Source organism: Chelonia mydas, chromosome 1 (assembly GCF_015237465.2).
Source record: "Chelonia mydas isolate rCheMyd1 chromosome 1, rCheMyd1.pri.v2, whole genome shotgun sequence".
Lineage (NCBI taxonomy): Eukaryota > Metazoa > Chordata > Testudines > Cheloniidae > Chelonia > Chelonia mydas.
Genome location: NC_057849.1, coordinates 277791669 through 277806081, shown reverse-complemented (window position 1 = coordinate 277806081; position 14413 = coordinate 277791669). Strand labels below are relative to the sequence as shown.

General features: G+C 42.3%; 1 protein-coding gene across 10 annotated transcripts in view; it reads left to right on the top strand.

Moving 5' to 3' along the window:
- Positions 1-14413, top strand: part of NAV3 (neuron navigator 3) — a 352628-nt gene that overhangs the window by 99846 nt on the left and 238369 nt on the right. For 8 of the 10 annotated variants that reach the window (XM_027819622.3, XM_007057255.4, XM_027819623.3 and 5 more), the window contains exons 2-3: positions 3970-4087; positions 4716-4768. In XM_027819622.3, the coding sequence (XP_027675423.2) occupies positions 3970-4087; positions 4716-4768 (171 nt within the window). Of the gene's footprint in view, positions 1-3620; positions 4088-4715; positions 4769-14413 lie in introns of those variants that run through there. The other 2 variants (XM_043547393.1, XM_043547396.1) reach the window with 2 other exon arrangements.

The following is a 14413-nucleotide window of genomic DNA, read 5'->3' as shown; positions in this document are numbered from 1 at the left end:
TCCACTCCAGCTGTTTGATATTTTATTTATATCAACAACATTTTAACCTTTTCATTCTTGGACGATTTTGTAGGTGAAGGATCCCCTGGGTGCTTCACTGCTGAGGTGTGGTCCACTGACATTGCTTTGAAAAATTCTGATTTATATGATAAATATCTTTCAATATTGGTGTCTTTGTAACTTTTTCTTTGAAGTTGTTAAAATATTGAAAAAAGGGAAAGTGTTGGGGTGTTTTGCTTGTTTGCAGGATGCTGTCTGTTCTTTGGATATTAGATAGAAAACAGCTGCTGTTTTGTGAGAGGGATCGTTTGAGTTGTCAGAATTGGGATTGGCATAGCTGATTATGTCTGGGTGTGCAGCATGAAGATGGAAATGCTTGACAAAGTTTTTTTTTTAAATTTGTAATATGAAACTAACCCAATGTAATTGGGTCAGATGTTAAATTACATGTGGTTTAGTGGGCCAATTTCTTTGGAGTAGAGAAAATAGTTCAGATTATAGTACACTATAGTAATAGTTCAGAGAATGGCTCTCTTCAGTTCTTTCAAGTAATATCTCTCAAAGTTGAAATCCTGGTAGTAAAGAATGCATGACGCTGTACATTTGATATACAGGTTTTATTATCATGAATTCATGGTGTTCCACATAAGCTATAATGCAATCTTTAGAGCACTCCTTATAACCATGCTTTCTGTATAGGCCACACATGCTAAAGAAACACTACTTTAGAAATGTTTTAGAGGAGGGGTTCTCAAACTTCTTTTCATCGTGACCCCCCTCTGACAACAAAAATTACTACACGAGCCGGGGAGGGGCGGGGGGCGCAAAGCCAGAGCCTCACCACCCAGGGCTGAGGTTTAGGCTTTGGGCCTCGGGCGGTGGGGCTCAGACTTCGGTCCTGGGCTCCAGCAAGTCTAACGCCAGCCCTGTGAACGCCATTACAATGGGGTTGCAACCCACTTTGGGTTCCCAACCCACAGTTTGAGAACTGCTGTTTTAGAGAGATTAAAAACATTTTAATGGGGCTGCTTTTCATCTCCCTCCTCTCCTAAGACAGGTGAATGGGCATCACAACCGTGGATGAAATCAGAGTTAACAAATGCAAGGTGCTGTACAAAGCAGTTTTCTGGGTAAAGAGGGGAAATCTAGCATGGCCACTCTTACAGAAGTACTCTTTGGGAATGAGAGAAAGCAAGACCCTCTTTCATTTCCAGAATGTAATACAGAGAAATTATTTTAAGTTCTACAGAGGTCAAGATAACCAGTTATTGACATATCCTCATTAGATCAAGCAAGTTATCCTGTAATTTATGACATTCCTTATTACCAAGTGGAGAGGGAGCCTTTTAATGAAGTGCTCAGGAACTTACAGAACTTACATGGGATCAAAGTTCCCAGGAACTTTGAAACTCTCTCTCTCTAAGTGCAATACTTTATGGTGAGGTGCAGTAATTGTGTCATGATGGAGAACAGATGCTGAACTTGTGGTTAAGGTACAGAACTGAGATCCAGCCCCAGATTCTCTTCCTGTGTCAGCCACAGATTTCCTGTGTGATGTGAGCAAGTTGTTAACTGCTTTGTGCCTTTGTTTTTAATCTGTAAAATGGGGATAGTACTGTTTCCCTACCTCCCCAGAATTCTGTGTGGTTAAATAAATGCCTGCTTATAAATTGAGTTGAGATCCTTGGATGGAAGAAGATGTCAAGTGCAACACATTGTTTTCTGTGTTTTCTTCCAATGGTAATATCACTGTTTATGGACATACTGTAAAAAGTCCTTGTGTATAGTACATAGTGAAGGTGAGAATTACCGGAAAGTCTACGATGTCTCTTGCCAGCAGAGGATCCTATTGCAGTAGTAAGTTATTACGCTTTTCCTTAGGCCAGCGGTGGAGAGCAGCGGGGATCAATGCAGCCCATGAGGTAGGGCAGTGCTGGCTGAGAAAAGGCTGGTGGGGCATGGATTTGGCACTGCTGCATAGCACTCCTTTTGAGCTTGCAATGGTAGCCACAGCTGCCCCTTCCTGCCAGGAACCCCAGGGGAAAGACTCCTAATATTTTCTGAGATGCAGTGATCCTTGCTGGCACATGGAGGTGTAATTTCCACCTCCTTTCAACAGGCGACTCTGATCCCTCTGTGTGTGTACACTGTACATCAGGGGTCTCCAAACTTTTTATACACAAGATCACTTTTTGAATGTAAGGGCAACCCAGGCTCGGCCCTGCCCCTTTCCCCGGGGCCCCGCCCCTTCCCTGAGGTCCTGCCCCACTCACTCCATTCCCCCCTCCCTCCGTCACTCGCTCCCCCCCCACTCACTTTCACTGAGTCAGAGGGTTGGAGTGTGGGAGAGGGTGCAGGCTCTGGGCTGGGACCAAGGGGTTTGGAGTGTGGGAGGGGGCTCCGGGCTGGGGCAAGGGGTTGGGGTGCAAGAGAGGGTGCGGTCTCTGGGAGGGAGTTTGGGTGCAGGTGGGGGCTTCAGGATGGGGCAGAGTGTAGCGGGCAGGAGGAGATTCAGGGTGCAAGAGGGGATGCGGTTTCTGGGAGGGAGTTTGGGTGCAGGAGGGGGTTCAGGGTGCAAGAGGGGGTATGGAGTGCTGGCTCTGGGAGGGAGCTTCAGGCTGGGAGTTGGGGTGCAGGAGGGGTGTGGGCTCCCGCTGGGCAGCACTTACCTCTGGCAGCTCCCGAAGGTGGTGTAGTGGGGCTAAGGCAGGCTCCTTGCCTGCCCGGGCCCCACACCACTCCCAGAAGCAGCCATCACACCTCTTGCAGCCCCTGGGGAGGGGGCACATAGCTCTGTGTGCTTCCCCTCTCTGCAGGCACAGCCCCTGCAGCTCCCATTGGCTGCAGTTTCCCATTCCTGGCCAATGGGAGCTGCGGGGACAGTGCTTGTAGGCAGGAGTAGCGCATGGAGACCCCTGCCTCCTCCCCACCCCCAGGGGCCTCAGGGGCATGCTGGCCGCTTCTGGGAGCAGCACGGGACCAAGGCAGGCAAGGAGCCTGCCTTAGCCCTGCTGTGCCACTGGGCTTTTAGCGGCTGGAGATCGCGATCAACTGTCAGAGGCTCCAGGATCAACCAGTCGATCACGATCTACCGGTTGGTGACCACTGCTGTACATGTTGCTGTGCACTCTGTTTCAGTATCTATCCGCACACTTTCTGTACAATTATTCGCACTCCCTTTGCTCTGTTCTGGGATGTCCTTCAGCTAGCATTTTTTAACCTTGTGTCGATAAATGTTGTTTCTGTGCTGCCAAGTTGCTGAATAAGATGGGCTGGTCAAACTCACCCCACCCCTAATTTTCATGCAGAATGGACACAATATACTTCCAGACTATATGCTGTAATTCCAGTGACATGACTACTGTACATTTGTTGCTCTCACTCTCTTCTGTGTACATTACAGCAGGCTTAACTGTAGGCAACAGAGCAAATGAACTGTCACAGAACAGCAGGAAGTTGTGAATATTTGCATAAAATGAAGCAGAAGCATTTCAAATACAGTATCATGAGCGTCAAACCCAGTGAACCATTACACACACAATTTCTGTTACCATTTCCTTTAAAATCAAATATTTTAAATTGATTGAAGTGTGTGTGTGTGTGTGTGTGTGTGTAAATTTAGAGAGATGGAAGTGGAGGGTGGTGGGGTTGTGGTGGAAGTGATTGATCTGTGACAGCAGTTTCCTTGATAGTCATAAGGGGAATTTTTTTCTTGGTCACACTGAGTTTGAACACTCATGAAACAAACTGAATCATTTCAAGTTTAAAATAAGAGACAAAATGGCAAGAGGAGGGGAGGACTGTGTTTTTTAAAATAATGTTAAGACAGTTTCCTTTAGTGCTGACTTCTTAAAGTGGAATGTGATGCAGATTAGTTCTCATATGTAAGCCAACATTTGTCTTAACAGTTTTTATTGTCTTCTTTCTCTTTTCCCCTCTCTCCCTCCTTCCTTCTCCTCTGCTCTGCAGATTTACACTGACTGGGCTAACCACTACCTAGCAAAATCTGGCCACAAGCGACTGATCAAGGATTTGCAACAGGACATTGCAGATGGAGTTCTGCTAGCAGAAATCATCCAGATCATTGGTAAGACCTGTGCTCAGAGAAGCAGCATGAGCTGACTCCTTGCATGAGGTGGGGGGAGGGATATATAACTTAAGTTGGATGTATTTAACAATCAGATGAACCCAAATAATACATCCTGACTTGGTCCATATATCTCTGAAATGTATGTGTTTTTAACTTGTCTTAATATATATGTGTGTGTGTGTGTGTGTGTACTATACTTTAAATGGCCCAAACTGTTTCTTACACACTTTGAATTGTCAGAAATGAATGCTGCATTAAAGCATATGTCTCCCATGTGTGCATTTTGTTAATTGGCGTGGCTCATACTTTCTGGGATGCCTTGAAACTGTATCCTGACCCTGCAAAGACAATTTTGGAAGATTTCATGTCAGCAGTCATTTGGCTGGGGCTGAAGAATTAGCAGCAACCTCCTTCACACTTCCCTTTTGCATGATTTGTGCATGTGGAAGAAACTGCTGCTAACAAGAGTGTTGTTACTGTAGGGCTGTACTGTACTTGGAAGGGAGCTCTGTGTCAACAAACCCCTGCATACTTTATTGCTTTGCGTTTTCTATTCTTCTTCTGTTGTTTCCCCCCCCCCCCATTTATTCTTGTGGGTTTTTTTCACGTTATTGTTTTTCTTTAGCCAATGAAAAGGTTGAAGATATCAATGGCTGTCCCAGGAGCCAGTCTCAAATGGTAAGAATAACATATATTCTTAGTAAATATTAGAATCTCTTCTCTTTGTTAAGATGCTTTTTAATGATTATTTATTTTGTTTAACTGTGGAATACTCAAACCCATGTTTACTATAAGCTACTAATTCTCTTTTAATCTTCCTGATACCTTTATGCATATGTTTGGTGCTTGTCAATTCACTTTGGTACAAACTAGCTCAGGGTCTTGAGTTAGCTGAGCAACAAAATTTCGTGAGTCCCAGTTAACATAGTGAACTGCTGTAACAAACCTGCTATTCTCCTGAATATCCAGATAATTTCATTTAACTTCAGTTTGAAAGGCAATAAACCCAAGAACAAATTTTAAGAGGAACCTTTGTGTCTGGACAGCTGGTTTGAAATACAGGCCTTGCCAACTTATTTTTGAATATAAATAGCCGCCTGGCTTACCCACTCTGAAGTCCATTTAAACACACTGACTCCAATATTTTCAGAAATATGCATGTTGGGCATATAGCTCTCTGAGCTATAACTGGCTGCCAGCTAAAGGCAGGTTAATACTCTCTGGCAGCTAGCCTTAATTGACTGTGATTCAGATGGAAGCTTGTTCATTTTTTGCTGTCTTGATTGGTTAGTAAACTCCAGGCTTAATACAGGAGAACTTCATTAGCAGGTTGTGGAAATGACAGGTACAAAATCTGATTTTCAGTTACATCACCTCTCATCTGTGGCAATCATTTGATATCAACACTGCACTGTCTTTGAACTGCTCCACTAGACCAATTCAAAGGAATTGTAGCTGCTTCTTCACATTCAAATAATATGTGAATAATTTACACACGTTCGCTGCTGGCAAGGCTTTGGGAGTGAGAAGATTTGGGTACGTCTTTTGGTGAGGTTGCGTACTAGCAAACTACTGAAACTGGACAAGAAAGTGGAAATTGGAGATTATCAAGAGTGTTTACATTTAGTCACCTATTTTTAGGCAAGGGTTTTTTTTTGTAAACTGGAAAAAGAATAAGGAGAGATTTTTAGGTAAAATGAAACTAAGTAATGATGTGGTTGTTTTTTAAACTTTGACAGAAACCAAAATCATTAAAGTGGACAGTATCATCTAGTGTTATCTCTGCTTTCTAACTTTGTATAACAATACACACACACACACACACAGAGTTATTGTTATTCATTGCTTGTATTACAGCAAAAAGTAGAGGTACCAGCTGAGACTGGAGCCCCATTGTGCTAGGCAGTATGCGGACGAGTCGTAAAAGTCAATCACTGTCCTGACGAGCCAAGACACATGTTCAGGGCAGGAGGGAAAACAAAACTGTGGAGAAGTAAAGACTTGCCCAAGGTCACACGGGGGCTGGGAATTGAACTCTGTGTGCTAGGCCATGCTGGCTCCCTTGTTAGCGTTTTAATAGCATTTTAGACCTGTAGATCTTAAAGCAGCCCACCAGGGTTGGGAAGCATCATTTTCTTCAGTTTTGCAGATGGGAAAATGGAGGTTGTGAGATGTTAAGAGGTTTGCCCAACGGAATACAGTAATGGGAGAGCTGGTAATAGCACCTGAGTCTCCTGAGTACTTGTAGCTTATACTGTGCCCTAGCTACTGAATCTAGCTGCTTCCTTTTCCATAGCTGTTTGCCATATGCTTGCTTTCCTGGCATCACTTTGCTGTTTCTTTTACTTCATAGGATGATCACTGTTTGCCTTTGCTTTCTCCCCTCCTACACCCCAGTAAACTTGTAACTCTCCCACCAGGGTAGCTCTCCACTTTTCTCCTAATTTGTTTCATATTGCTAGATTCATAGCTTCCCAGGCCAGAAGGAACCATTGTGATCATCTAGTCTGAGTGCCTATATAATACAGGCCATAGAACTCCCCCCAAATGTGCTAAGATTGCATTCTCTTTCTATGTCATTTTCAATAAAAGTGCCCCAGGACAAAGTGTTCTGACTGAAAATGTAAAATAAAACAATAAAAATAAAACAATAAAAGTGGAGTGTGATGTAAAATAAAACAATAAAAGTTAAGTACGTAAATGCCGATGCATGGATCGACAGTGGCTGCTTTGTGCTTCTTCTTTGGCACCACAAAGTAGCTAGAAACCTCGTAGTTCTGGGCCACTTAATGTTCCTCCTGTGTAGAGGGAATCTTTGTGTGTTGTAGTGGCCCAGTGTCTCATCCCACTCCTGGTTGCAGTCAAAAGGTCATGGGCAGGACATACTTATGCCTCAGGACTTCACAGTGCTGGGAAAGTCCATTGGGGACGTTGGCAGCCTTCAGGAATAAAGCTATCTTTGCTCCACCTCTAGCTTATGTGAAGAAAGAGGACATTTACCGGGGTGTCCTGCTGCTGAAAACGTAACTTGTCCTGCCACGACCGAAAAAACACAGCAGGCAATGGATGTGGTTTAATTAGGCTGCAACTTTATTCATGTAAAATATCTGGGAGTACCCGGCAATAAATTGTAAAGTGCAGGTCATCATCATTTCCTTAATCATTTGAATATAATCCCCAATGAAATTCCAGCTATACCGTGGCTGGGAACCTGACACCTCTCCTTGTATGGGGTGAAAGGGAGCTGTAAAAGAAGGGGAGCATCAGCTGATGCTCCCCACTGGTCCAGATGTGGGAACCCCAAACCCTACTACTTCAGCTCCCTTAACAGAGGCTAGGAAAAGGAGGGAAGTTGGCTCCCTGCTGTATGAGACATAGGACCCCCAGCTCCCTTAATCAGCTCCCTTAAGGGATGCTTTCCTTCAAATCCTTCATCAATCAATTCTATCTGATAACCATATCCCTTCCATAGTGAGTACCCACACTGGACATCCGCCACAAGTTTTACATACTAAATTGTGACTTTATAACCTTAACCCCACTGCTCTACCCCACCAGGTCCCAGACTCACTGTGGGGAAGGCAAAACCCCTCACCCTGCCTCAACCAATCTGGAAGTGAGGGAAAAATTTCTTCCCAGCCCCCAAAGAAAAGTGCAACTAGCAAAATGCTTGCAGTGGATCATGAGGAAACCTGGTCCTTTTGCCAAGTTTGTGGGTGGTGTCAGCCCAATACCAGTTAAAAAGGGCTTCTCCAGGGCTGCATGGGGTATAAATACCACCCCACCTCTTGTCAGCATGAAGGGCAGCACAGTGACCTGCTCCTGACCTGGCCACGAACTCCTTCCAGCTCTTCCTGTCTGTCCCTGTAAACTTTCCCCCAACCCCTGCCCCCCATTGTAGGAGGAATCTCTTAAAGGGGCCATGCCCCTTTTATTTCAGACAGGTGGACAAAGCCCACTGGATGGAAAGCTGTAGTGAGCGCATTCTCTCTATATATAATCCAGTCACGTTGCCAGCACTGATTCATAATTAACCAACAACAAACAAAATACCTTCTTAGTGCTCTCTCTGACTCTTGTCTGTTTCGGAGATGACTTTTAAGACACCTTAGCTGGTAATTCACCCATAATTTTAGTTCCTAAAAATCTAGTTTTTAATTATTTCCTTGCAGTGATCTACCCAAATACTTCCTTTCCAGTGTCTACAGTTCATTCTCATGTTGGCAATGTGCACATAGTAAGCTTGTGGCCAGTGGGTCTTTCAAATCTTTCAATTCTTCTACCTGAACAATGGCACTAAATTTTTATCAGACTTTGATGGTGCCTTCAAAACAGTCACTAATATAATCAAAGTCTTCTTCACAAAAGTCCCAGGAGCACATTCACATTGAGGGTGACAAATGTTCATTGCTGAATACACAGAAATTGCTGGGAGAAACAAAGAACACTAATCCAAACCACAAAGCCACTAAAAGCGTTCTAGAAAAGCAGGGCCCCCATACCAGAGTCACATACGTAATGATCACCACAAACTTCAGGGCTCACGGACTCAGTTGTCACATGCTGTCAATTGACAAGTGGGAACTAAACTAGGACACCTTTGTTCAGCCATCCACCAAGGGGTTTTCTCTTTCATCTAGATTTATCTACCAGATTTAGAACAACAGGAGATACCAGAATTTTGCACTTAAGAATAGCACTTGCCCTTCTCCTTCCTTGAATGAACAGAATGGTATGCCTATCCCTGTCCAAAAGAGGGTGCAGTTTTTTCTCAAATTAGGAACATTGGGTTTGGCTTTAGAGCACTGGTGTTGGAGACGTGATGGCTAGATTGCCAAGTAAAGTTGTATATCAAAATCAGGCAGAATTGCTCCACCAAGCCACTTGATGCTTTTCGCCAATTTGGCCAAGAATCTGCACTTAGAATTCTTTAGAAATCAATGTTTTCCCCTTTTTTAATCCATATTCATGAAAGTGACTGTACAGAGAATATTTTCCTTAATATAACAGGGATTATATACTTTGTGAAAATTGTTTGTAAAGAACATTTTAGTTTTGTGTGAAATGCTTCAAATCTGGAAACACTTGATGGTTCGAGTGTGGTCCCTAGAGTTCCACATGAAACTCTGTGGATCTCATTGAATGGACACTAGCAAGGCTGGTATGCCTGAAGCTAGATCAACCATCATTGTTTTTATTTGCAAGTGTGCCTGCCTGACTGTCCACACTTTAAAAAGGATGGTGACAAATTGGAAAGGTTTCATAAAAGAGCTGCAAGAATTACTTGAGGTCTGGAAAACAAGCCTTATATTAAGAGACTAAAGAAGCTCAATCTATTTAGCTGATCAAAGAGAACATTAAAAGGTAACTTGATCATGGTCTGTAAGTATCTAAATAAGAAACAATTTCTGATAGTGGAGGATTTCTAATCTACAGGCTAAGCGTAACAATAGACACAGTTTGGAAGTTGAAGCTAGAAAAATTCAGACTGGAAATAAGGTGCAAATGGTTAACAATGAGAGTAATTAACCACTGGAACAATTTGTAAGGATATGGTGGCTTCACCATCAGTTCAAGTCTTTAAGTCAAGAGTGGATGTATTTCTAAATTATATGTTCTAGATCCAACAGAAGCTATGGATTTGATTCAGGAATTACTAAGTGAAATTCTGTGGCCTGTGTCATGCAGGAAGTCAGACTAGATGATCATAATGGTCCCTTTTTAACTTAAAAGTCTTTGACTATATGAAAGGAGAAAGGAAGGGATGGGCGTGGGAAGCTTGGATTGCCTTCCTTATGGTGAATTTAGCAACTAACACCCATGAGTTGTGTCCAAACCCAGTGATACCCTCCACTCTGAGAAATAAAAATTATAGATGAGGAAACTTTTTTTTTTCTTTCTGGGGGAGAGGACTCAACAAATATTCTGTATTTTCCTCATCGAATTTACAGGCAAAATTCAACCTCCAAATTGTATCGCCTGTGCCCCTGCCCAGTGAAGGAAAATGGAATCTGCACAGAGAGGAATGGATAGCATGACACCCATATACTGCCATCCTGCACGCACTGGTGTGAAATGCTGAGAAGCTGAGAACTTCTCTGTGTTTCAACCTTTGGTTTTGAGGAATCGATACTAAATAAAGTATTATGGTTTATTTTTAAAAATATGAGGAATTTGGATTAAGGATACCAAAGGTCAAATCTGTAAATATTGCAGTGAAATCGGTTATGTACGTTCTGGATATCATATTGATGTTTACACATCCGAGTAGTTCCAAGCCAGTTTTTCCATTAAAGTGTGTTATACTCTGAAATGGTTTATATTCTGAAATCAGATTACAATAGAATATATGTATTACAATAGAATATATATACAATGGAAATATATATATATTTAAGAAATATAGGAGTGGGAACTTCCTCCCTAAATACCATTACTACACATTCAGTCTGGGAATCTGAAAGCCAACTTGAGTTCCTTCCTTCTTATGCCTGAGGCCTCCTCTACAGGCCAATTTCTGACCTCAGTTATACTTGTGCAACCTCCTTGCCTTCTAATTCTGCCCCCGATGTTTCTTGAGTAACCCCATGCTTTCACTGGATTTGCGCAGATGTACACAATTGGCTGTAATTGGAATTTAGTAGAAGTATGCAATAAATTCTAGAATCCAGATCTCTCTCTCTCTCCGCTGTGCTGGCTCTGCAGTGCTAACACAAGTGAAAAAAGCAGTAGAAATGTGTTTTAGTCACTGCTGTAAGGAAGCATGATTCTGGGTACACAAAAGATCCACCAAGCAAAGGTGCCATTTTTAGGCAGTCACTTTCAGAAGACCTACTCTTCAAGGCCCAGATATTAGCACTGAAGTTTTATGAAGTCCATTTTGGAAAGCAAAACAAGGCAATCTGTTTTCCCACTAGCAGGGCAAAGACCACTGGGCTGAATGGGTCTCTTGTAAGTTTTTAAAATAACTTTGAAATCTTTACTGTTTGAGATGCATCTAGATAGAGGCACATGAAAAAGGGATCACTCACAAGTTCTCTCAGAAAGGCCACAATATCAGTATTGTTCAAACAGCAGGGCAGTTTCCCCTATCTATCCTGCATACTTATATGACTTCCGTCATTGCAATGTCTGAGTATGCACTTCTTTCCACTTATTAAAAGCCAACATCTCTTCTAAATAGTGACTTCTAGACTATAGCTATAGAACTGGCTAGGAGCATAGAGTCCAGAATTGTATGCGCTGAAACCAATATGATTTTGTCTATGGACTTGTACAGCTATAAACTAAGAAGGGCATTTCATTTACTAGGGAAGGTAAGAAGGTGTGGAAGCTATATGTGTTGGTCTCACTTGGTTGCAGGGGCATGCACAGGAATTTAAATTTCACTGCTTTTGGGGGGGCACTTTCTGTGCCCGCACCATGGCCCCAGGGCCAGAGGAGCTGTCAGCTCCCACCGCAACTCCAGGCCTGGAAGAGAATGCTTTCCCCACTGCAACCCCCCGGGGCTGGAGGAACTCTTTGCCCCTGTCAATTATTGAGAGGTTTGCCCCCTGCCCCCTTGTGCATGCCCCGGCTTGGCAGGAAAAGGCTTTTGATCGTCTATAGTCAGGATACTGGAAAACTGAGTGTCCTCTCTGTACAATGGGGCAGAAATTAAAACAGTTTCATTAGCCTCTATGGTATTTTCCTTTACAAGGGAAATCTGTCAGGGATATATATTGTCATACAGTTTATTTATTGGAAACATTGGCTAACAAAACTGGGGAATTAGAGGGAATTAGAATTGGGGCTGAAAGAAGCCTTTTGTCTCTCTTATAGCTGAAACTGTTATGTACCTAAATCAGGCTGAATTGCTCCACTAAACCCATCAGTGCATTTACCAATTTGGCCAAGAATCTAAACTCAGAATTGCTTGGTAAAAATCACTGTTGTCTCCTTTTAATGATCAAGTCACCAAGGATATGCTTAGTGGGCTGTAGAAAAATTAAAATAGTTACATGTGTAGTTTGTCCACAAAGAAACAGAACTGATTCCATTAAATACCAATTATATACTTAGAATAATATAATACGGACTTAGTATAGTAATTCACCAATGCTATTGAAATACTTAAAGTCCTCTATATGTACCATTTTCACAATGTGTATGTGTGAATATTTTATAAAATATTGTTATTTTAAAAGAATGTTTACATTCTAAAGTCAAAGGTCAGGAAATGCCACAATTCAGGGTGTCCAGATAACCTTACATGCCCCCATTATGTATATTTGCACTGTGATACAATCTTAATTTATGTGATCACGTACTATTTTTCCACATGATCTTTACCTGATTCAGTGCACAGAATGGGAAGCTTTTCAATATTGGCAAAAGTCTCCATTAATTTGGGTGCCAGTTTGAGACACTTGGGCCTGATTTTCCAGAGTACTTAGCATGTGTATAGAATTTTATCTGAGTTCAAAGCACAGCTCTCACTTGCTTCAGTTGCAGTTGTGAGTGCTCATCACTTATGCAAATCTGGACCTAAACATCTCATGTTGGGCATTCAGAAAATGAGGAACAATTAGTGGCCACCTGTGAAAAGTTTGGTTTAAAGGACTTGACCAGCATCAGACGGGGGGACACTCAGAGGCAGAGACAGAATCTAGTTCTCCAGGGCAGTTTTCCCATTTAGAGACCCCCTCTTCCAGATCAATTTCTTTGTCAGAATCCTTCTCCCATTTTTTTCATGTCAGTCTTTTTCTTCTCTACATCTTTTTCAATCAAAATTGTATATATCTTAGAAATTAAACCTTCTGTTCTGGCTTGCTCCTGGGTCAATTCCTCAAATGTGGTTAAAGGTCTTAAATACTGTATCGTAAAGCATATGCACAAGGAAGCAAAATTCAAATGGCATAGGCAATGTTAAGTCTGGCATTTCTTAACTTCTTAGTGCTTGACTTAGTAACCTTAACATTCTCTTAATGTAGTTTTTGTGTGTTTAAAAAAGAAGACATTCCACCATGTGGAACCATATTGGTGCCTACAGGGTTCATCAGCAAGGTAGGAACCTTTAGCGCCACAGCACACACCTCTATCAGGGTAACTGGTATTCTCTCTGTGGACCAGCCACTAGAAAGGGGGTAGATGTGAGACAGATACCTGCTTGCCAATGGGTTTCACAGATACGTGCTTACAACAGAGAGATGTTATGAGTCAAAATATGGGTTCTCTACCAGCTTCTGGGGAGTCATCTGACCTAGTGGTTATATAGGCTTCTTTCCCTGGACACCAGCAGTAGTAGCATTGAGCGCACAGGAAGGACGAGCTCCCTGCTCTCAATTCCAGAATTCTCCAGCTATGAGGAAGAACCATTGCAGGCTAGAGCATGCTTAGTGCTGACAGATCGTTCAGAGAATTTAGCTGCCAGCCTCTGACAAGTATCTACTGCACTTGTACAAACTGATTTTCAAAGTCGTATAACCCGACCAAATTTTGGTGGCTTTTAATGGGGACAGCAAAAAACAACTCTCTAATCCTAGGTTGATCTCCCTGTTGATCCCAGGTCAGTTCCTGTTCCAAAGCAGGCCGGCACTAAGGTTCTCAGTGAAACAGCTGTCAGAAAGTTTAAACATCGGCAGCAACAATGTATTTTTTCCCCAATCCTTATCTAAGCTATGATGTTTTTGCTGAAACTTTCCACACCCAGAAAAAAGAAAAGAAAAGAAAAAAGAAATCAGTCTGAGGCAGGCAAACCAGCATGGGAAATTTCAGGCCAAATGGGGACTAAAGTTTCTCAAAATTATAAGCACCTGACAACAGCATTATAATGGAAAATATTAGGAAACTTGGCTGTAGCTTTTGCTGCCAGCTCCATCTATAATAATATATATGTGTATACAACAGGCACAAACATGTAGGCAAACACATTTTTGTGAGGAAGGAAGTACTGAATTTTTAGTTCTCTCAATTTCATTTTTGCCATTTTTAATCATGACTTGTCTGATACGATTATAGTCCTGCTTTAGTTTTTTTTCCCTGGAACTCTTTATTCTGCACTGAAACAAGCAGTCCTCTTTGCAACCATATGAGATCAGAGAACATTAAAAGAACCACAAAGTTTTTGACAATTTATCTTCACAAAGCGACTCGGAGTTATTCATTCGCACCAGACTGTGAGCTACATATTCCATTGAATTGCTCACATCTGATTGTGTGATGTCATAAAAGAAAATGCTCAGCAGGAACACATCCTGGGTATCATGTGCTAGAAAACAGTGCACTAATCAGTAAAGAAGAAGCACATGCACTCGTTAGCCCTTTTGTTTAGGTTTTCGAGTT